The sequence below is a fragment of the Schistocerca americana genome, chromosome 1 (genome assembly GCF_021461395.2).
Source record: "Schistocerca americana isolate TAMUIC-IGC-003095 chromosome 1, iqSchAmer2.1, whole genome shotgun sequence".
NCBI classification, from domain to species: domain Eukaryota; kingdom Metazoa; phylum Arthropoda; class Insecta; order Orthoptera; family Acrididae; genus Schistocerca; species Schistocerca americana.
Window position 1 is genome coordinate 857487904 of NC_060119.1, and position 24494 is coordinate 857512397.

Genomic DNA, 24494 nt, shown 5'->3' on the forward strand with positions numbered 1-24494 from the left:
GCCAAACATGACATCCTTTAGACCACTACCAGCTTTTCTGAATTGCGCACTTGGGAACTCTCCCTGCAATGTATCCTCACGTTCCCCAAACTCTCCTGGCCTCAACCTTCGTTAGTCATTGTCCTTACCTATCTACCTCCTTCCCTGTTGCTATTCCAGCACTACACAGCCCTCTATTCCACCAACACACTCAGTCTTTTTATTTCTCTCCTTTTCCACTACCTCTCCCCCCCCCCACCCTTGCCCATCATTTAACCTCCTGAAAGCACATAACTACCCTACCCCCTCTCCACCTCGTCTTTATGCACTCCCACAAGTAGCACTTTACCATCCTCCTCCCCTACCCTGCTATCCCTCTCCTCCCTGGCCTCTTCCTTAGTTCCCTCAACCAGTTGCCTCTCCCATCATGCGCTGTGCACTGCTGCTCGCAGTATGGCCTCAGTAGCCCGAGACTGTGGTCATGTGTACGGGCGGGAGAGGGAGAGGGAGGGAGAGGGAGAGGGAGAGGGAGAGAGAGAGAGAGAGAGAGAGAGAGAGAAAGCAAGTGTGTGTGTGTGTGTGTGTGTGTGTGTGTGTGTGTGTTCCATTTTTGACAAAGGCCTTGTTGGCCGAAAGCTTATTTTGTGACAGTCTTTTTGTTGTGCCTATCTGCGACTCAGCAAAAAAATGGCTCTGAGCACTATGGGACTTAACATCTAAGGTCATCAGTTCCCTAGAACTTAGAACCACTTAAACCTAACTAACCTAAGGACATCAAACACATCCATGCCCTAGGCAGGATTCGAACCTGCGACCATAGCAGTTGTGCGGTTCCAGACTGTAGCGCCTAGAACCACTCGGCCACACAGGCCGGCTGCGACAGCATCTCTGCTATATGGTGAATAGCAACTATCCTTTTCATTATATTGATACACAGTCTTTGTTATTTCTCAAGGCACTTCAAGGCATGTTATCCAGGACATGGTAGGACCACAAGAAGATTAAATTCGTAATCAAGCATTTATGAGGAATCACAGTACAATGGGGTATGCTGAGGGTAGATGATTTCAAGCCTTTTATTGGTGTTAAAGCAAATTCGAAACTAAATACTGGATTGAAGTAGCACAAAACAAATTTTAAATGTAATTATTGAGGTCAAAATTGTATAATAGCAACATATGGAAGGGATACAGAGATTTTGTTGGATGTAAACTAAGTGAAGTCAAACACCTCAATGATCCTAATTGTGAGGAGCCCTTATTAGAAGTTATTATAAGCTTGCTACTGTGTAGAGTACAAGATAAGTTATTAGCAAAAGACTGGACAACAGTTAAGAGCCTTTTAGAAATTTGGAACAGCTGCATACAACAGAAACACAATCAGGGACAGTACACAAATCCAAGCTAATAAGTCAATTAATGGACAAAGACAACAGAGAAACAAATCTAACAACAGACTGAGATGTATGTGGAGAGATGGTAATTAAAGTACTCCTGAAAGATATCAGGACACACTAGTATTTCATAACAACATGCAGAGGGAAAACTGATAAATGTCGGAAGAGATGCTCAATGACCTGAAGCTTGGTTTTCAAGTTACATATAGCTGCGTGTTCCATAGAGGTGGCGCTGGTCTCACTGGGGAGGGCTGTTTAAAAAATGGGCTTTTAACAACAGCCTCATAATATATTTAGTCTCTTACGAAGCTTGTTACGAAGAATCTTGTCATTATTTGACAACAACAGCAGCATTCATATACACAATACTAACAACATAAATAGTCCCCCCTATTTAGAGCTTAACCTTACGACAAAAAGAAGCTGGTAAACAATGAAGGTTTTACACAAACTGAAATCATTTCTATGTGACAACACTTTCTAACATTTTCTGCTTCACAGAGGAATTTCTGAGAAAATAGGCTGTCATGTGGTTGGGTCAAATTAATAATATTTTGTTGTACATTAAAATTAAATAGCATGTAGTTATGTTTTAACAGAGAAAATATACTTTACTTGAGAAGGTACTGGCATGTTTCACATCATGGATAGTTGCTGTGAATATGATCCAAAGAACATCCAACTGCCATAGACGTAATTTGCCACAATTAACAGAGTTTCTGTGTACAGTTATTCTAGCTTTTTACACAAATGAACAAGGTACAGAGCATGAAACTATGTTTTTAACTAAATGTGACATTAAAGCAATTGTTTTAGATCGACTTCCCAGAACAGGACTGTCTCAGATTGTATATTCCACTCTGAACATGGATACTAAATTAAATCTGATAAAGCCATACAGTAACTGACAGGAAGTTCTGTCTTGATATAAAACACATGCAATTAAAATGTCAGAAATTAGAATGCCACGAACAGCACATACTGATGGACTCTTAGAAGGTTGGTCAGCTGCATGTCTCAGACTGTTTTCATGATATACATTATGATGTGGATCATGTCTTGGTGACTTTTTGATGTGTATGGAAAAGTTACCTGCAGAAAGCACAGATAATTTGCAGATGAAAATCTGCACATCGATGTCAGAACAAGCACCCATACAGGAGATTTCCTGGCTCATGCTGACAATATTTGGCAGATACTTACAAGGAATAGTACGTCAGATTTGCCAAGTAGTGCTGCCAGCAAAGCTGGGAGAAAGTACATTGTTCCAAAATTTACACTGGGAATTTATATGTTTGTAATTAACTTCTCACTTAGAATTCCTGTATGGCACAGGAGTCATTAAGGGGAAAGCACTTTAATTTGCGTTTGAAAAACAATGTTGTTGTCTGAAGTGCAGACTTCCATTGCTGATGCTGACACTCAAGGTGGTAACTGTTTCTTTGAGGTTTTGTTCATGATACAAGGCAATTTTTTTCCCCTACATTTTGTCTATTGGTGCTAGAGACATTCTCAAGGCTATAGAAATATCTAGTTGACCCACTGCTGTACACACTTTAAAAAGACAAATGTAATCAAAAAATTTACTCACTCAGCTCGCCAAAACAGCTAAAGTGTTATTGGTAACAACGTAACAGTCATCGAGATGTAATGTTATCAATCAAAAAATTACTGAAAATTATGTAGTTACTGCTGCCCCAACACTAGTTCGATATAAAAGTTCCTGCTATTTATTTCATACAATACCATGGCTGATAATGTGCCTAATTTTAAGATCTTTCTCACCCTCTTCATCAATGTAATTAATGATACTGTGACTCTCATGGGACCCTAGGCCTCTACACTACTATATGTGCATGTATTTTGCCTAATTATGATTCCACATTATTGCGTAGTATGAAGATATTTGTTGTAATGAATCTTTCTCCTTTAATGTTGACACTCAAGCATATTTAAGAATACTAATATCAAACAAACTTACATAATAAGCCACACATAGAATCCCACAAACTCAAGCAGTTTATATCACAGTTTTTAAAGTCCTACACAGTAATGGATACCGAATATATTATTTGGGATTTCCGAACACTTCTGTAGTTTCTTGTGGATGATGGGCCACTCTCATGTCCTTATCAATGCTACATTTGTTGTCCGCTTTTTGTGCCCTACGTCAAAATTTACTCCTTGTGATGGTATCTATTTTCCTTTTTATAGAATATGGCCTTTCACACACAGTCATACACAGCTATAAAAGATTGCACATGGTCCTTTTTTTTTTCTCTCTCTCTCCATTTATTTCATGTTCTGTAGATCCAGGTAGTGACCGAATTGCAAGGATAAGGAATGTGTCAAATTGTACCTAGTTTAGATGTAACTTACGTAATTACAATACAAGATACAATGTAAATGAAATATCAAGTTAAGAACATATACTCAATTAATAGAAAGTTGTGTTATGCTGAGGAACGATCAGAAATACATGCAGCAAGCAAAGTTAATCTAAGAGTTACAACCAACAAATAAATACATGAATTCAAAAAACAAAATTTTTGATTGCCTCTGATAGTGCTCAAAATAAGTATTCGTAAAACAAGAATTTTAACATTGTGTAGCCCTGTCAGCAACTGTGATAATTGAACATGTAACACGTCAGCCTTGCAAATGGAAACCGAGCTTTACCCAGGTTTCAGCCAAAATAATTTGGCCTTCTTCAGAAGCAAATGACACAAAAATACTGCATGCCAAAGTTTGGTCATGTCATGTATAAAACTGTAGCACCACAGTAGGTAGTAGTAAACTACATTACTTGGGCTGAAGAGAACAGCAGGCCCCACTGCGCAGACGAGGTCGGTTGGCCGCAAGAGCTGTCACTCACTTCTGAAGAAGGCCACATTATTTTGGCTGAAACCTAGGTAAAGCTTGGCTTCTATTTGCAACTAAGGCTGGCATGTTACATGTTCTGTTATTTAGAATTTTTTAGTACAAAAGTGTTGCATATTTGCCTCGTTGCATATTTGCCTCTATTTCCAAATTAAATGTTCAGGTGTCCTAAGTGAACTTGTGTAACTTGTCAGCTTGCGACATTTTATGTGAACTGGTGTAACTGGTCAGCATGTGACAACATTTAAGCATAAATGAAATAATTAATAATATTTAAATTGACTCGGTTCATGCCATTAAGGTACACCACACAAATGATTCATGCAACATGTCAATAATAACCAAAACCCATTGTGGAAGTACAGCTGGTCCCCTACAAGTTGACAATTTTACTGGTGGTGCCAGAAGCAGAGAAATTCAGCACTAGCTGAAAGATATTCATTTGCTCTTAGTGCTTCCAACTTTAGTTAGTATTTGATGCAAAGTATTACTGTACTCAGCCTTCTCCTCACCAATCCTCTCCCATCAACAGTTCTAATGCACATGCAAGGCATGCCTCCTGCCTTTCCCAACAGCCATGGTATGAATCACAAACTTATCATGGACAAGATGTAGTGTTCTAGAAATAACTATACAATGTAACAGTGGCACATATGAATTCCTAAAGGATTCGAAGTGTGAAATTTTTCAACAAGCTGATCTTGTGTACAATAAACTGGATTATATTGTATCCAAAAACAAATTACTGCATAAGTGTAGTAAGCCGTCCCACAAAAGCTCCTGATGTCTAATCCATCCTGCATTACTTGCATGTTATGTAAGTACTATTGGCCTGTTTTACTGAACTGTGTTGCAGGGACCTACAAGGGCCGATGAACATGGCTGTAACAAGTCGAGATGAACAGAGGAGGGGATAGAGCGAGGGGACAGGCGGAAATGGGCAGAGAGGGGATAGGAGGAAACTAACAGAGAGGGGAGATGACGAAACGGACAGAGAGGAGAGAGGAGGGGGAGGTGCATGAGGCATATGTAAGTTGTAGAACGGTAGAGGGCAGATGGAAAAGGAAGAAGAGGAAATGGAGATAGAGGGTGTGGATGAGGATATGGTCAGAGGGAGGAAGACAGTTAAGAGACAGAGTGTCGAAGAAATTGGCAGAGAGACGGTATGGAGGAGATGAAGAGACAGAGTGGAGTGGAGGGTATAAACATGTAGAGGTGGGAGGACAAAGTGGACAGGCAAAGGGAAGAAGCTGTGGACACAGAAGGAGGCGAGGTGGTGTGTTCAATGTATGTGTCAAATGCATACGTGGACGAAACACCAGGAAAAATGATAGTTATATAACACATACAGTTGTACTGTGTTCAACCAGAAAATACAGAAGAGTATCAGTAACTGAAGTTAATAGTTAATACTGCCTTATGACGTAGTTCTTATAGCTAGTTCTCTTACTATTATGTGGTTATGAATTTAAAGGGGCTACACATCAATCTACATACATAGCCCACAAGCCACCGTATGGTTCATGGCGGAAATACAATATAGCACTGCTAGTAATTTTCTTTTCTGTTACATTCACAAATAAATCAAGGGAAAAACGTCAGTCTAAGCCCTAACTTTCTGCATCATGTTTTTGTGGCCCTTATGCAGAATGCACATTAGCAGTAGTAGAATAATTTTGCAGTTTGCCTCTCATGCTGGTGGCATAGTCCATATCAATTCAGGCAGGCTAGGAAAAAATCTTACCTTCATAGTCTCAGATGTTATTGAATTTGGCATACATTAAAATGAAGGACTAAGAAAGGAACACGTATTTTTTTTGTTTTCTCCAAAAAAATTTCTGCTCCGAGATACAGCCCTCCAAAGATGACACTGTGCATACCATTTTGAAGAATATAATTTTGGAAACATTTTTAAAATGCTGTCTCGCTGGATCAGTTCTAGATTTTTGTTGGTTTATTCCACATTTGAAAAATAATTGCTTTATTATTACAAAGAACTCCTCCCTTTGGAATTATCTACCAAAGTTCTTTTATTATAGCGTCTGAACTTTTTTATAATTTATGGAAATTATCTTTCAAAAATGCCAATCCCCAAAATTTTTATTCTTTTTCTGTTGATTAGCACCATAGTTCTACATTTCCTGAAAAGGAGAGCTTCCAATTTTAGGCAAAACAGGTTTTATAAACAACTGAAATTTTTGCCATACATAAAACCTGTTTTATTACCACATTATTATATAACAGGGTCATAAAAATCAAAACCTAGCCTTATTTACCACAACTTTAGTTTTGAAAGATGAGTAAGAAACTCATTTTTCAAGCATTTTAAATGGTCCCAAAAGGGTCATTCCATGTCAAGTGGCCTAAGGGTCCCCACTCGACCATCTCCAATTCCGATGAAATTTTTACAGGATGTACCTATAGACCTTACATGAAGCACTGCCAAATTACAGCTTCATAAGTAGTATGGTGGGGCCACTAGCCACCTTATCGTAAAGGCTCATTTTTTGACACTGTGACTGAAATGAATAAATGATCAACTTTGTTTTACCATTGTTCAGGATCTAAGAGACCTGTCGTGCTGAAACTTTGTGATCCTGTTCAATTTTTGGCTACAACAGCTTAGTTGTAGTACAAAAGGTCAAACTATGGTAAATTCATCACAGTGTGCTATGAAAGTGGCTCATAAATCTTGTCATACCAAATTTTGACTATACTTTATTGCCTTGTACCTACTGAAAGAATAACTTTCTGAAGCTGATACTTTAGTTATCTGCAACCTGTCACCATGTCATAAAGCTCTGCAAGTGGCACCCAGATTGCTCAAATAATAACTGAGTTATCGAAGTTCAAAGTGTGCTAAAAATTTAATTAGTCACTTTTGGCTCACTTTCAAAAGGCCATATCTAAAAAGGGATCACTCAAATTTGATTTTTCTCAGCACCATTGAAAAGAGCTCGCCTTATTTGATCAGAAAAAGTTTTTTATTTTGGAGACTTTGCATTTACGAACAAATAAACTTGCATTATCATTGCATTACATTTCTCGACATTGCAACTTAAATGTATAAATGATCAACTTTGATTTACCATTACTCAGGATCTAAGAGACCTGTCATGTGCTGCAGTAAGTTCTTCAAAGTTACGACGCCAAGTTCAAAATTCGCACAGTTCACACACAGACAGAGATCTCTATGTGGGTGTGGAATTGCCCACTTAGGTCATAGTGCATAAAATTTTGATCTCCCAATATGTGAAGTTGTGTAGTTGCTCTTAAAAACTGCAAAAGTTTCTTTAATACTACGCGTCCCGTACCTCTTCACTTTCACAACTTTTTGACCTTCAACTGTCAAAGTTATAGTGTCTTTTTTGTTGGCGAGAGCAGTCCCACTTATCTTCCAGATAAAATGACTCCACTATTTGAACTTGAGCTGCTTCTACAGGATGAGCACAACAGGGATCTGGTCTTCCAAAGACTCCTTTAACAGACTTCACATTTCTTGATTTGTCTACCATGTACTTTGATACTGATGGAACGTGGTTTGAAATTGTTTTCTTTGAAAATATCTCTGGAATAGTGGTTCAAACTTGCACCTTTTCACTGTAGGATGCACAATATTCAAAAGCTGAATTGATATTTGTGAAAAATTTGTGGCAAGAGATGCAAGAGTGCTTTGGTCCATTTTCTTCTGAAGATGGAATTTCTAATTTGAAGAGCCTGGTCAGTTTTGCTATAGTGTATTCATCCATAGCTTTGATAATTTCTCTATGCCTTCTTGATGCACAGAGCTTATGACTCAACTTCACTTAACAGGTCTAACACCTACCTCTGTAGCTGACTGATTCAGGGTATTTATTTCTTCCTCTATTGATGCAAAATCTGCATCATCTGTATCATGGGAGGCTTCACCTTGTTCAGATACTATCACTATTGTTATTCAGTCAAAACATTTAAAACACAAAAAGTTGTCACTGGAAATATCTTCACTTTGAAACAGAGTCTTTAAATGAGAACACTTATTCCCAAAATGAACAATGTCTGTTGTTTGTCTTATATATCACTCTTTTTATGGATATGCAAATAGTCTGTACACTTCACTCTCCTGTGGCCCCAGTCAGAAGACATTTCAAACAGTCCTTTTTACAAAACACACTGCAACTGTGTCAACTGGTAAATTCATCATGAAAACACAGAACTCACTGGATGGTCTCAGATTTCTTATAAGTCACCTCAGTAAACAAATTAACACTGAACACCTATAATACATAAACCTGCAATGAACAATCACGACAAAGAAACTGTTGTAGTTTCTTGTCAAAGTGTAAGAAATATTTGGAACAATGTTAGAGAAAAGAAACAACTGCAACAAAGAAAGTGATAAGAAACAACAGCAACAAAGAAAGTCATAGGAAACAACTGCAACAAAGAAAGTGATAAGAAATAACTGCAACAAAGACAATATATATAAACACTGTAACAAAGAAATTAGTAAGAAACAACTTCAGTGAGGAGAGACATTACTCTTGAAAGTTAAATAAAATGATTTTTTAAAATACAGTCTGTCCAACCAAAGTGGAAGCTCTCCTTTGTAGAGAATATAGTACTACATGGCTCTAATCAACAGAAAAAATCTAAGTTTTCTGGACTGGCATTTTTGAAAAGAAAATTATCTGTAAATTATAAAAAAATTTCGGAAGGTGACAGTAAAACAACTTTAACAGATATGTCCAAACCAAGGGTAATATTGTAATCATAAAGCAATTATCTTTTTTTTTTTAAAAAAAAAAAAACCTGTCTTAACAAAATATCTAGAACTGTTACAGACAGAGATACAGCACTTTAAAATTTTTTCCGAAATTCACTTCTTCAAAATGGCGTTCGCAGTGTCATCTTTGGAAGCTTGTATCTCGAGGCAGGAATTTCTTTTTTTGGGAAAAAAACCCTGTTTCTTACTTACTCCTGAATTTTAACACATGCTAAATTCAATAACATATGAGACTATGAAGGTAACCCCCCTGCCTGAAGAATAAGGATTATGCCTGGTTCACTAAATTTCCACAGTAGTGCCTCACGAAAAGATCATCGTCTCCTTTCCAGGGATTCCCATTTGACGTCATGAGGTGTCCCCGAAATACTTGTGTGCTGATCGAACTTACCGCTAACAGTAGAACAGGATTCAAGAATGGGTTGCACTAGCATCCTACACACCACCTGCTTTATGGATGAGCTACACTTTCCCAATAAAATGAATTCGAGCATTTGCCTTCTTTCTAACAACCTGATGTGCTCATTCCATCTTTGTTATCCATCCTTCACTCCTCTGGAATTCAATTAAAATGTTTTTTAACACAAAAAGGAGAATGCTTAGCTACAAGGTTTTCGACATTGTCAACAGTGTTGAAATCTGCAAGAGAGCAACTTTGGTCAGAAGTGAGATAAAACCCAGGCAGCTGGCCGGCTAGAGGAAATGTATGCCAGTGCACAAGTGGACACAGCTAGGGGCTTCCTGCAGGAGATATCTAAAAAAAAAAAAAAAAAAAAAAAAAAAAAAAAAAAAAAAAAAAAAAAAAAAAAAAAAAAAAAAAAGAGAGAGAGGATAGAAAATGACAACTTGGATGGACCGGAGGGCTTATTAACTTTAACGGTTAGGTAAATACTATATGTACACAAAAACATACAATTTTGTGGCAGTGTAGGGGGAGAAAGCAGTTGGAGACTTCTCAGGGCACATGTCACAGTGAGATACACTCCCTCCAAGTACCTACCCCAACACTGAACATCAAGGCGTACAAAATTTTGTAGCTAATATAATCTGCTTCCCCTCACAAAAAGTATGATTTCTTTACCTGCTACCCCGTTATCAGAAAGTATCTGGGGTAAAGAGGTAGGCAGGTTCATGGCTTGTCTTAGATTAAACAGCAGGGCACACACTGTGAGAATAGGGTTATTTTGAAATGACTACCACAGCTGCATTTGGGGGGTTTCTTGATGCAAAAGGAACTTTTAGGTAAGGCTGCTATGCCTGGTGCATATCCATCTGTTCCCTATTTGTGAACAGTCTCCTCTGAATTGGATCTGTAAATTTTTCCATGTTTTAATTAAAAAAAAGTCACGTTTTAATTTTTTTTTAAGTATCTGAAGTTCTCTCTCAGACATGATACTTTTACTGCAGCACCTTCTGCTGTTGTAGTGTTCTTGTAGCATATTATTAGTGTTAATACACAAGAAGAATCGTCTCATTTTGAAAGAAATGAGAATTGAAAGACCAAGTACAGTATGAATATACTACTACTTCTTGCATACGTATAAAATTTTCTCCTAGAGAAAACGAGGGAAGATGACCAGATACAAAGCTGCTGGCTGTGCATATCTGTCAGTTTAAGAAGACACAAGTTTAGTTCCCATTTTGCTAGTGTTCGTAGTGTCCTCTTGATTTGTCACTGGATTCATACATAAATTATTAGATCTGTGATTTTTCATCAAATCAAATTTACAAGTGTGCTCTGGTTTCCAGCTACTAGAGTTCTGTATTTACTGTTCAATGAGAAATCAAAGCTGGCAATTCGTCTTCTATTGCAAGTTACTTAAATCTCTTGATTGACTAACTTTATACACACAATCAACTTCGGCAGAATTCTTAAATACGTATGTTTGTAACTGTAATATAACAAACATAAGCAAAACTCGATTGCAACGTGTGGGATATTATATTGCACCCTGGTATGAACAATGGCAACTAAAAAATGCAATATTTGAGAAAAATCGACTTACGAAATTAATTCTGTGAAAGATATACTGAATGAGTATAAGCTCCCTTTAAATATCAAGTAAATATGGTTGGCAGCAAATTTCAATATATTTTTCGTGCATGTTGGGGCACTACGCCTGTATTTTTCAGTGACAAACTAAAATTGCCTTTCTTCGTCTTGGTGGCACTTTTCATGCCTGGGTGCGATATATTGGCCACCACAAACACATATACCCACAACGAAAAGTTAAAGTGAAAAGTCAGTTTCAGATAACCAGTACCCGAAAGTGAAAAGGCAGTTTCTGATAACCAGTACTATTCTAGTACGGGGCTTTTTTTTGTTACAGTTGGTTTATCTTGCTCAATTCGTAGGTTACAGTAAATGAATTTTCGTTTATAACGCAGAATCTAAGTACTGTAAATTATACATTAATCAGGAGGAACCAAATTTTACTGTAGAGGAGACCCATGACTATTTAACCATGCATACGTGGAAATTATGTTTATCAAACAGTACTAACCATTCGAAGCACTTCTTTAAATTGAGGTGAACCATTCTTGAATCGGTAAGCTGCATCCCTGCCCCTGGCTTTGAATTCACAGTAGCTACTAGGGCTCTTCAAGAAGCTTGTCATTTTCGATACCTTAGAAATCAGTGACTCAACACAGATTTTGATTTACTAAAGCCTCACATACTTCGCGCCTCCAAAATCACAACATATCCAATGTTTGTATTCAAAAATATCACACTCGGCGTCAATAAACATCTTTGGCTTCGTCCCCTCTTTCTATTCGAAACGTATGTGGTTAAATCATAAATTAAATCAATATACATCTTCCGATAGAGAAAAAAAACACAATATTTTAAACCTTTATTTTTAAGACATGCAATTTACATGGTATGTCCTGCTATATTTCTATATTTCCACAGTTTACCTCTCTTCCATACGACATATTTGGTCTTTTCTCTGTTAATACCGAATTATATATATTGTAATGTAGATGTTACACCAAAATAAAAAAGCACACAGTGTGTCGGAAGTAATATTCATGTCGGCTAGAAAAAAACCTGATAGATATGCCAAGTCAGGGTACGAAGTTTTCAATTTATCGATATTTGTAGTTCTAACACAGACATATGGTCCAAAGGAGTGCAGCCGCTTGTGTTCATCCTCAAGTCTCACGTTTTCAGGTGCACACAGTTTTTGGTATACAATTCACTTGCGACACTGTGTTGACGCTGGTTCTGTACCGTATACTGAAACATATTGAGTTTGATGCTTTCGCCGAATTGTCAAGAAGTATCAATGTAACTTTTAGAAACGATGGCTGGAGTGTTTGATATAGAGCTACATGAAGAAGATGTTGAACAAGACTCTGAAGATGATATAACGATAGAGGTAAACTTATTCTTGCGTATGATTCGCGTGCTGTGAAAGTGTTTCGTAGGGACAAATAGTATTTTATAGTCGGGTTTCGTGCCAAGGTTAAACCTCTGCATTGTGTAAGTGACGGAAATTTTTATTTTCAGGGCCCATATGATCCACATCTGAATATAAATGACATCACAGAGTGAGTACTATATCATCGTACCGGCAGAAATGTTTTGCACGTTAGCTGTTTTTTAAAAGAAATGCAGAAACACTGTCAGCACCTACCTTCTTGGACAGCTGTGTCAAAGAGAATATTATGATTTATTTGTATACTGTATGTCATTGCATTGGTAGATTATTCCATGTGTTAGTTAATTACTGAGTGGTTAGTTCTTTGTTTCCTTGCGTGGAGATACGTAGTGTTTGAGTGGACTTGATAACTCTCCTGCTGACAGTTTGTTAGCTCAAAACAATAGAAGTTAATGGATTTGACTGTTGACAATGCCAAAGAACTAATACTGCCAAATGTAGCATATGAGCTGTAAATCTTTCGCTGACAAGAACACAGAATTTTCATGTGATGTGGGAGAAAATAATTTGTCTTTGGAAACAGATAAAACTAAGTATGGTTTTGGGACATCAAGCTGCAGGCAAGTGTGTTGTGAATGTTTGGTGTTTGTTATGTTGGCTGTCAAGAAACCTGTTTTGTGACACTGACTGGCAGCTTAAATGAATAGGCATGGTTAGTGCAGCATTAAATATTGAAAGTATCCATAGATTGTCAGGGGGCACTTGTGTAAATTAGTTAATTTTTTTTTTTTTTTTTTCACTCCAATATCAAAGTCACAGTGGAGATCTTACCTCCTCAGCAGTGACTATCCATGCCTTGCTCACTTGCATACTCACCATACAGCAATTTCTTAATGATCTGATTTATCAGATTCTTTTTTCATGCAATGTGCGTTGACCCCTGGCACTCACAAGAAAAGCAGTTATTAATCCAAATTCACTTTGACAATTCTGAGTGCAGATTTGTAAATGTAAATAAGACAGTTACTCAGTTGGCGACAAAACAATATTTTGTGAGCTACCTCTTCCTCTAATAAACTCTACATTTCCAAGGAGACTGGCTGCATGGTGCTCTTTCCATTTCACCAAAAGGAATCCATCGTCCTGTTTTATTCTGCATTGGTCATACCAGCTTGAGACATCCTGATTGCGCAAGCAAAATTGGCACTCGGTGTACTGGCTGATGGGAGTGGCTGTAAATGGGAAATGGTGTTGCAGTTGCTCCCAACAGCCACTGCACCGGGTGTCATCATTATTTGCGCGTACAATAGTTTTACCTTGTTTATTGAACCACCCCCATATTTTGATTGCAGAACCTTACAGACAGTAGTTCACATCCTGGTGGAACACACTAGCCTTCTGGCTCTCCATGGTTCTAGGGTCTTAGGTTTCAATATTGGCAGATGATGTATGGACAGGTAAACTGGTTCTTAGTCTCCTCCAAAAATGTTGTTTTCATTTCCAGATGTAATATTTTTTAAACTCTCTTTGGGGTTGGATGGTTAGTGTTGAGTTGTCTCCCACTGCATGCTGGGCCCGGGGCCCCTTTGACCCTATCTCCTCTGCCAGCCACCTGCTCCAGTGAAGACAAGCCCTTAAGGTTTCCTTAACCTTGGTACTATCTGTTTGCAAAAGAATAGATGAACAGATTTTTATACTTTCATGGTTGGGATAGCTGACAAAGGGACAAGTCCACCATATGCTTCAGCCCTGGGGAACACTACTGCATCCGCCCACATATTACGTGATCGTTTCTCTCACCTTATTTTACTATTGTCACTCCTACTAATGTTAAATGTTTTAAACATTCTCATTTTTACTCTTATTAATTCTCCAGCTAGAAGGCATTATTTGTTCTTTTATTGTTTTTGCCTTTAATTAGGTTGGTGCAGATAATTTTTGGGTGAAGTGTTTATCATCACAGATGAGCCATGGAAGTAGTCATCTGCTCTCTGACCTGCGAACTGGCTTGACCCAGAACTGTTACTCTCTTTTAAATTACTCATTTCGCTTCCCTAGTTCCAGACTTAATCTGGAATCCTCCCTTTGCTGATCGTGTTGTCAGTTGTTCTGCAGTTGCATCTAGTGAATCAGAGAAAAAACTGTAAAGTCATCTGTAAAAGCCAGATTCTTACCCTATTTTGAGAAGAGTTATTTAGTCAATTGAATCGTAAGCCTTTTTGAAATCTATGGAGGTCACTACAAATATCTTACCAGGTATGAGGTGGGAGGGGAAATCACATGGATGGAAAAGTTTAAATACCTAGGAAAGTGGATAAATAACCCTGAGAAATACCCCTTTGCATCACAGATAAAATGAAGTGAAACTGCATATCAATTGACCAAAATGGCCTAAAAGGAGAAATAAAATATCTGTTAATCCCAGAGAAGACATTACTGCCCAACAATAGAACGGTCGACCAGTATGTTGCAGAATGCTTTTTGCTATGGCCTTGCTGACAGTTCGAGGACTACAGGATTGAGTAGTAGGATCTTCCATTACATTCACAAAAAGAAAACCTAGAAAGCATGGTCCTCCAATGCAGAAAAAGCTCTACATGAAGTGAGGGTAATGCTGGGTGCATCCATAAATGCATTCTGCACAAGAAGAAACCATTAGTTACAGGATGATTGTCTCAGCAGATAGTGTAGGATAAATGGAGTGAATGTAACATTACCAAATCTGGATACTGGAGACAAAGCAGCTCTCCTTGGCCACTGTTTTAAGTGTGGGTTCAGGACAACCTTCTCTTTTTGTTGTTGGCTGTGCAACAAGCTCTCCTACAAAGCCAGCATTGAACTTGCGCCTCTTTTTAAAAAAAAAAAAAAAAAAAAATATGAATGTCGTACTATACGCTCATTTCATACCAGTACATGTGGTACTATAGCACCACTGGCAATGCAGCTGCTGAACAGCAACTGCAGGGAGCTATCCAAAAGGCGCAGTCTTGGGCTGTAGCGCATGGCTTCCAGTTTTCGGCTGCCAAGACCTGCGTTATGCATTTCTGCCGGCGACGCACTGTTCACCCTGAGCCATGGCTTTATCTTGACGGCAAACCTCTTACTGTGTTGGAGACACATCGGTTTTGGGATTGGTTTTTGACATCCGGTTGACTTGGCTGCCTCATATTCGGCAGCTTAAACAAATGTGCTGGTGTCATCTTAACGCTCTTCGCTGCTTGAGTCACACCAGCTGGGGTGCCGATCAGTCTACCCTTCTACGGCTGTACCCATAATCTAGATTATGGGAGCCTGGCTTAAGATTCGGCACCCCCTTCTGCATTGCGGTTGCTGGACCCCATCCTTCACAGCGGGATCCGCTCGCCACTGGAGCTTTCCAGACAAGCCCTGTCAACAGCACCTTTGTGGAGGCAGGTGTCCCTCCATTGCAGTTCCGGCACCAGCTACACACATTTGTAGCTTGCCCGGGCATGCCAATTATCGTCTCCTGTTCCCTCAGTCGGTCGTCCATCTTCCGGAACGGTGGCCCCGGTCAGGGTGTACGTTCGTGGTTCACATCAGAGCTCTTCTCTCTGGGCTTGAGGTTTTCCGTCTTCCGCCTCTTTTCCGGGCTCCTGTGCATACACCCTCGTGGTGTGTGCCCCGCTCGTGCCTTCGGCTCGATTTGGCACAGGGCCAGAAGGACTCAGTCCCTCCTGAGGCCCTCCGCCACCGCTTTCTTTCAATCCTTGCCATGTTTCAAGGCTCTGACGTTGTCTATACTGATGGTCCAATGGTTGCTGGTCATGTCGGTTATGCTCTTACTCTAGGGGATCATTATGAACAACACTCATTGCCAGCTGGCTGCAGTGTTTTCACTGTTTAGCTTGTCGCCATCTGTCGTGTCCTAGAGTATATCTGCTCCTGCTCAGGTGAGTCCTTCGTTATCTGTAGTAACTCCCTGAATGGTTTACAAGCTGTCAACCAGTGTTTCCCTCGCTCACGTCTGGTGATGGCTATCCAAGAATCCCTCCATACTCTTGCCCGTTGCGGCTGCTCTATGGTCTTTGTGTGGACCCCGGGTCATGTTGGCATTCCAGGTAATGAACGTTTTGACACACTGGCCAAACAGGCTGTCGGTGCACCAGCCTTGGAGATTGGCCTTTTGGAGAGTGACGTCAGGTCAGTTTTGCGGCAGAAGGTACTTCGCACCTGGGGTGTAGAATGGCATGCCCTGCCTTCGCCCAACAAACTTTGGGCCATCAAGGAGGGTACCGGTTGGTGGCGCTCCTCCTTGTGGGTCTTTCGCAAGGACTCTGTTGTCCTCTGCCGGCTGCGCATTGGCCACATCTGGATAACGCACAGCTATTTATTGTGCTGCGAGGAATCACCTTTGTCGCTGTGGGTCAGCTTTGACTGTGGTCCACATCTTGTTGGACTGCCCGCTTTTAACTCTGCTCAGGCAGACGTTTGCGCTACCTGATACGCTTCCTGCTCTTTTATCAGTTGGCGTTGCGATGGCAGATTTAGTTTTGAGTTTTATTCGTGCAGGGGGATATTATCACTTGATCTAAGTGTTTGCCCTTTTTTTATGTTGAGTCTGGCCTTTGACCTACGATTTTAGCCTGGGGTTTTTAGTTCGTTTCTTGGTGGTTGGCTGTTTCTTTCTTTTTGTTTCTATGGTTGGCCAACCACTGTCACACTCGGTGTGATTTTAATTCCTTTTGTCTGGGCTCTGTCTGTGTCTTTCTTGTCCTGTGTTGTCTCTTGTCATCTGCATTGTTTGTTTTTTATTTTTTGTGGGGGTTTCAAGTTCATGGAAAAAGGAATCGATGGCCCTGGTAGTCTGGTCTCTTCAATCCCACTAACCAACCAAAGTGTTGTGGGAATCATCATCCTGTGCAAGCTTCTTCATCTCCCAGTACTTACTGCAACATACATCCTTCTGAATCTGCTTAGTGTATTCATCTCTTGGTCTCCCTCTACGATTTTTACACTCCACACTGCCCTCCAATGCTAAATTTGTGATCCCTTGATGCCTCACAACATGTCCTACCAACCGGTCCCTTCTTCTAGTCAAGTTCTGCCACAAACTCCTCTTCTCCCCAATTCTATTCAATACCTCCTCATTAGTTATGTGATCTACCCATCTAATCTTTAGCATTCTTCTGTAACACCACATTTCGAAAGCTTCTGTTCTCTTCTTGTCCAAACTATTTATCGTCCATTTTTTCACTTCCATACATGGCTACATTCCATACAAATACTTTCAGAAACGACTTCCTGTCACTTAAATCTATACTCGGTGTTAACAAATTTCTCTTCTTCAGAAACATTTTCCTTGCCATTGCCAGTCTACATTTTATATCCTCTCTACTTCGACTATCATCAGTTATTTTGCTCCCCAAATAGCAAAACTCCTTTACCACTTTAAGTGTCTCATTTCCTAATCTAATTCCCTCAGCATCACCCGACTTAATTCGACTACATTCCATTATCCTCATTTTGCTTTTGTTGATGTTCATCTTATATCCTCCTTTCAAGACACTATCCATTCCGTTCAACTGCTCTTCTAAGTCCTTAGCTGTCTCTGACAGAATTACAATGTCATCGACGAACCTCAACGTTTTTATTTTTTCTCCGTGGACTTTAATACCTACTCCGAATTTTTCTTTTGTTTCCTTTACTGCTTGCTCAATATACAGATTGAATAACGTCGGGGAGAGGTTACAACCCTGTCTCACTCCCTTCCCAACCGCTGCTTCCCTTTCATGCCCCTCGACTCTTATAACTGCCATCTGGTTTCTGTACAAATTGTAAATAGCCTTTCGCTCCCTGTATTTTACCCCTGCCACCTTCAGAATTTTGAAAGAGAGTATTCCAGTCAACATTGTCAAAAGCTTTCTCTAAGTCTACAAATGATAGAAATGTAGGTTTGGTTTTCCTTAATCTATTTTCTAAGATAAGTCATAGTGTCAGTATTGCCTCACTTGTTCCAACATTTCTGCGGAATCCAAGCTGATCTTCGCCGAGGTCGGCTTCTACCAGTTTTTCCATTCGCCTGTAAAGAATTCGCGTTAGTATTTTGCAGCTGTGACTTATTAAACTGATAGTTCGGTAATTTTCACATGTGTCAACACATGCTTTCTTTGAGATTGGCACAATATGTGTACACTTCATTAAAAAGATCAGAAATATATCCAAGCAGAGCAGGTGGGATTGGTGGTTGTTGAGCTAAAACTGTTATTAATGGGTATAATAAGTGGCACCTGCTACACTTAGGTTGTTATATGCTTGCTGGGATACATAGGTTTGAATCCACTTTTTTCTGTGATGCTGCTTGGGAATACAAAAATGCCCCCCTGTATCTGGCTGTAAAAGAACATTGTGGGCATTTGAAAGAGCGTCACTAATTGAAGTGTGGAATGTCTTTTTTTCTTCTTCTTCTCGTTGTTGTTATTGCTCCCCCTTCCTCTCCCTCTCTCCTCCCTCCTCTTTCCCTCCCCATCCCACACTTCCACGTTTTTTAATATGTTGAGAATTAAGTTTTTGTGAAACCTTGTGAATAAAAATCTTTTAGTTGATATAACTGTCTGAATATGCTTGCACCCTTACAAAAGAAAAGGAGAAGAAGAGGGGGAAGAATTGCTAGGGTAATATCCCATTAAAGCACAGTTGCACAATATTCAGTGTATGTGTAGTAACTCACCATAATTTTATTGACATTTCAACACAAGAACTGGAAGAGGAGTGGAAGTGAGTGTAACATGTGTAGTCTTACCAAATGGAGAAATAAATTTGGAAAAAACAGCTTTCATTCTTGTCTCTGATAGTCCATCTCTGCACGAGTACATTAAAGCTGGATTTTTCTGTGTGAAGCTATGACCCAACATTTTGAATCTCATATTTTGCCACAATTTTTAAAGTTTTGACACACAACAGTTGGTTTTGAAGGTACACACACCTGTGAAAGATATTGATCAGCTGTACACAGTCAGAGACTGGCATGCACCTTCCTTCAGTTTTTGCATCACTTGCTCTGGCAACTACTCACTATGGAACAAGGCTCCTCTATATTCACTAAAGAGAGAGAAATTCAGGAAGTTTAGATCACCAAACAGATAATGCACATAAAATCAAGGAAGGTATTTAAAACAATCTTATAGGGTCATTCCTATTTTTAAAAAATAAATACATGGAAGAACTTAATTGACAACATATGCAGCAGTATTTGAGTAATTTTTTCACACAATCATCACCAGAATTGACAGTTGCCACAAGATCAGTTCATTTGTATTCTCGTGTCTGCTGTGAATGGAACTAACACATTCACCATTATTGTAAAAATGCTGATCATATGACACACAATTCATGAAGTGCTGGGGAAAAAAAAGGAAATCACAGGGAGCAACACCAGGATTGTACAGTGGATTATCAAACTGCTCCCAGTCCAACTCCTTCAGAATAGTAATTGTGCACTGAGCTGTATGTGAGCAAACATTGTTGTGGATCAGCACAACAGCTGCACTAGGCATTGTGTGACTATGATTTGGAATTTCCCGCTGCAATCCTCGCAGTGTTAAAATTCGTGGCCTGTGGATGGACATCACCTTTTGCAGCAACAGTCTGTTTGAACTTCATCTTGACCAGAGATTCACTGTGACACTAACATATTGACTACTGCTTGGTGTATGGGATAAAGTGAGAAGTTGGTATCTCATCACCTGCTATGGTCCTGTTAAGGTGGTCATTACTGCTACTGTGGCACCACTGCTGAAATATCAGTGCTACTTCTCTGAGATTCCTTTTGTGTTCAGGTGTCAAGTTTTTTAGTACCCACCTGCTAGACAATTTCTTAAGCAGAAGGTGCTTCATGACAGTTTGATGCAACAAGGATCAAGGTGTCTGGAAAATCACTACTGAGATCCATAATCGTGGAGACATGGTTTTCTGTGATGTGGTGCCACACTAGTTCCACAAAACATATCCCTCAGAGCGCTTAAAACTCTTTCATGAGTGTTTTGTGAGCAGGGAACACCAAGCTATTGCAGCACCTCCTTCCTTACCTGTGCTGCAATCTCTCATCTGACTATCCTTCCTTCTCTTACTCTCTTTTGATCCTCCCCCCCCCCCCCCCCCCCCCCCATAGGGCTAACACCTCTTATTGTGAGTATGCACTTGGCCAAAACTCAATCTTGATCATTGCAGCATTACTTACCTTTCCTTGCTGCAAGTCTGTTCTTAGGTTTTTTTTTTTTTTTTTTCTCCCCCTCTGCCTTTCCATTGGATGGTCTTTTTGGTGCTTATCATCCCTGGTTTTGGTTTCTGATTTTGGACACTTAATTTTTGCTTTTCTGAAACACTATACAACCTTTCATCCTTCACTATATAGCCCCTGTTATTGGTTTTGACCTGCCATTCCTCTTCCAAATTTTGCAGAAGGACGGATCGTCTGAGGACCATCACCTGAGGTGTACATACTACTTTTTGTGCCTCATTGTCATTGCACCATCCATTTATGCAAATTCTGGATAACCCACCCACTCAACATTAACAGCCCAACATGGTAGCCAACCATTGGTGTGTGTGTGTGTGTGTGTGTGTGTGTGTGTGTGTGTGTGTGTGTGTGTGTATGTGTGTGTGTGTGGGCGCGCACTCCCGGGGGGGGGGGGGTAATAAAGTACCTGACTACGCAGGGATTGCACTGTTGTTGGTGCCTAAGAGTATGTGTCTCCCATGGTTGGGGCATGAGGAGACTCTGGACAATGGTTAACTGACCAGGTTTCCATGGCTGTGGCTAGGTGGTGCCAGTGGGGAGAGTCCCTATTTGGTGTGGGTGGCACCAAGGTGGATGACCCAGAATTGAAGCAGCTCGAAACTTTCACCCACTGGTGGCTGCACTGCCCCAGCAATCTCTTCTGAAGGAAAGGAATGCTGTAGTGTAGAGAGAGAGAGAACCCAAGAAAGTTTCCTTCCCTGACTACACTGGGGTAGGAATATGGGGCTAAGAGACAAGGGGAGAACACTGTCCACAGTACTTATCTTATGTTGCTCAAGGATTGGCGGTGATTGCTGTGTGGCCACAAAACCATTATTCTCTGTTGAACACCTTGAGAGTGATTTTGGAAATGAAAAAGTTGCATTTCTGATTAAAATGATATCCCCTGCTCAGCCACTGGATGCTTGCCTGTGAAAAGCTGGATGACATTCACATACCAGTCAATTCCCCCGATACTTATTGAAGTTTGTACAGAAATCAGGAATTCGTGCGCTACCTGTATATCAATAGTTATTTGTCGTCTTTCGGTGTTTTCATTTGTGTTTCAATAGCAATTATATATATTTATGACATCATAGTGAAGTCAAATCAGTTGGCTTGGGCTTATGCAAGAATGAGCCGTGACTTTTTGATCATTCATATCTCTTGATTTTTTAAAACTGAATCTCCTAACTTTTGGTTTTTGCTGATGGGCAGGTACGCATTCATGTAGCCATTACCCCTCCACATAACAGCCTTAATATGGTACATGGTATCATCTTAGCGCTGCGACCCCCTTTTATGTACTGATGGTGAATTATGTGCCAATTTGGTGTGGCGGAGCATGCATTTTGTTTGTTGTGCCCAACTGAGACCAGAGGACAGTAGGTTGATACTGGAACTTTGAAGTTGACTCATCTGAAAAGGTCAAGGTGATTATGAACAAATGCGATGTGAAACCTTATGCTCCGTCTCATGGTGTGGTACTTCAGATGCATGGGATTGGGGCACATGTCTTTGTGTTGTAACAGGTGTTCCCTATTTGTAGGAATTGTGGATTCAGTTGCGTACTGCTACTCCTCCTTGTGCCTTTCCCCCTGCCGTGTCAGCTGCGGGGAGAACCATTACCCCTATTAACCAGACTGCCCAATTTCCCAAAGAAAGAAGAAAATTCAAGAATGACACTCTTGATCGATTCACCTATCAGGAGGCCAAGACGAAATATGATTGTTTGCAACCTGTAATTAAGACAATAAAATTTGCTATGGCTCCAATGTTGGCATCCTCTCTAGTGACAGTAACCGTGCCCTTCAGGCCTTCTGCATCAGGCCCTTCAGGCTGTTAGACTACAGTAGCTCCACTGGTGGTTAGGGGCCAATTCCTTACACAAATTTGAGTGTTGACTCACTACCCACCAAGTACGTTGATGCCCAGCCCCCACCTGGAAAAGTAACATCTTCCCCCATCATACCTCACCAGGAAAGGGTTCCTTGGCATGCTCCACTCCCAGGATTCTTCCGATCTGTAACTAAATACTAACTAGTTGCTGGTGGAGCTACAGGTGGGTGCTGATCATAGTGCTTTGCATTACTCCTCTGCCTCTGAAGCTAGGGCAGACAAGCTCTTGCAGACATTGAATCCATCCAAAAAGAAGACTTCCTGGACATTGTTCTGATGGGCCTCACATCACTGGAGACCACGTTTCAACACTGTACCAAAGGCGAAGTTCCCCATAGTCCTTGTGGCACCAGATCCCCTCTCCCTGCCCACCACACAACCTGCTTCAAAACCAATATGTATTGACGCCAACCAGTGACAGCAGGCAAATCTAGAGCATGACCCGTCTCCTTTGTCCCTTCACACCCCCACATGATACCAACAGTGCGAACCTCCAGTGGAACTGTAGTGGTTTTTTCCACTGTCTGGCTGAGCTACAACATCTCTTAAGGGTTTCTCCTGCCTTGCTTGCAGAGTCGACCTTTGTCTCTTGAATACTGGTGTTCCCATTCACTTCAATGTCACAGGTAGATCTTATTTACCTATTGATTTTTCCGTAACAGCCCTGGTCTTCTCCCCTCCATCCATTGGAGAGTCTACGTGTGTGACTACTTGTTTTCCAGTCATCCTGTCCCTCTTTCAGCATCAGTCATCTGAACGTCCACCCAGATGGGCTCCCAATAATGGCAACCGGGACACCGTTATCTCTGTCGTCGCTTACCACCCTGCCAAACTGGGTTTTTGATGCCACTGTCCAGAGCACTTCCACAGCCATACTATTGCCAGCAGACCTGGTAATTCTCTATTTCTTGGGACTTTCCAGCCCCCCGTCAGAAGACACACCTTGATGGATTTCAGAAATTGCTGTGGCCATTAGAGATCACAGATGGGCTCTCCAACACCATAAGCTTTGTGCTGGATCTGCTTCTGAATAAGATGAGAGAACCAAAATGCTGGGAATGGTATGTTACTACCACTGGACTGCGCACCCCTGCTTCGCAGGTTTGGGGACCGGTTCATTGCCTCTATGGACACAAGTCCACCACAGGTGTAACTAGTCTCTCACTGTGTGGTGTTGTCTGCTAACTCAGATGCTGTTGCTGAACATTTTGCACTGCATTATGCTCAAGTCGCTGTATCTGAGAATTATCAGCCTGCGTTTTGTGTCCTTAAAGAGTGGGTGGACCAATTTCACCTACCTTTCACAACTACTGACCTGGAGCCGTGTAATGCTCTATTCAGTGAGTAGGAATACCACAGTGCCCTTGCCCCTTGCCCTTTGTCCTGAGACTGCTCCAGGACAGACTGCATCAACAGCCAAATGCTTGAACACCGATCGGTGGATAGTTGTCATGGCCTTGCCATTTTCAACCATTTCTGTAGCAAAAGTGAGTTGCCATCTCAGTGGTGAGAAAACGTAATCATTTTAGTGTTGGAACTGGCCTAAATGCCCCCTTAAGAGAACAACTATCTCTGCAAGTAGTTCGAATATATGGTGAGCCAGCGGCAGCATTGGTACCTTAAGGCTCGGTGTGTTTTGTCTTTGTCTGAGGGTGGTTTTTCCCAAGGCCGTTCTACTGTCGATAGATTGGTCTGCCTGGAGTCAACCTTTCGTTCAGCTTTTGTTAGTGCCACACCTTATCACTGCCCTGCGGGACCGGAGATTAGAATAGGCCCGAGGTATTCCTGCCTGTCGTAAGAGGCGACCAAAAAGAGTCTCACGTTTCAGCCCTATAAGTTCAGGTCCCATTTTATGGTTTGACCTGACACTTTCCAAATTCTACAGAAGTACAGGTCATATGGGGAAGGATGCCTTATGTGGTGCACGAGTTATCCATAGTGCCCTTAGATTCA

At 40.6% G+C, this 24494-nt stretch overlaps 2 protein-coding genes across 2 annotated transcripts in view; one reads left to right on the plus strand and one right to left on the minus strand.

The window, feature by feature from the left end:
• Positions 1–11720, minus strand: part of LOC124546865 — a 39184-nt gene extending 27464 nt beyond the window's left edge. The window contains exon 1 of the mRNA XM_047125069.1: positions 11525–11720. Within this exon, the coding sequence (XP_046981025.1) occupies positions 11525–11638 (114 nt within the window). The 5' untranslated portion in view covers positions 11639–11720. The remainder of the gene's footprint in view (positions 1–11524) is intronic.
• Positions 11721–12150: 430 nt separating this feature from the next.
• Positions 12151–24494, plus strand: part of LOC124613588 (ribosomal protein S6 kinase beta-1) — a 164861-nt gene continuing 152517 nt past the window's right edge. Inside the window, exons 1-2 of the mRNA XM_047142306.1 lie at positions 12151–12403; positions 12535–12575. Of these exons, the coding sequence (XP_046998262.1) occupies positions 12329–12403; positions 12535–12575 (116 nt within the window). The 5' untranslated portion in view covers positions 12151–12328. The remainder of the gene's footprint in view (positions 12404–12534; positions 12576–24494) is intronic.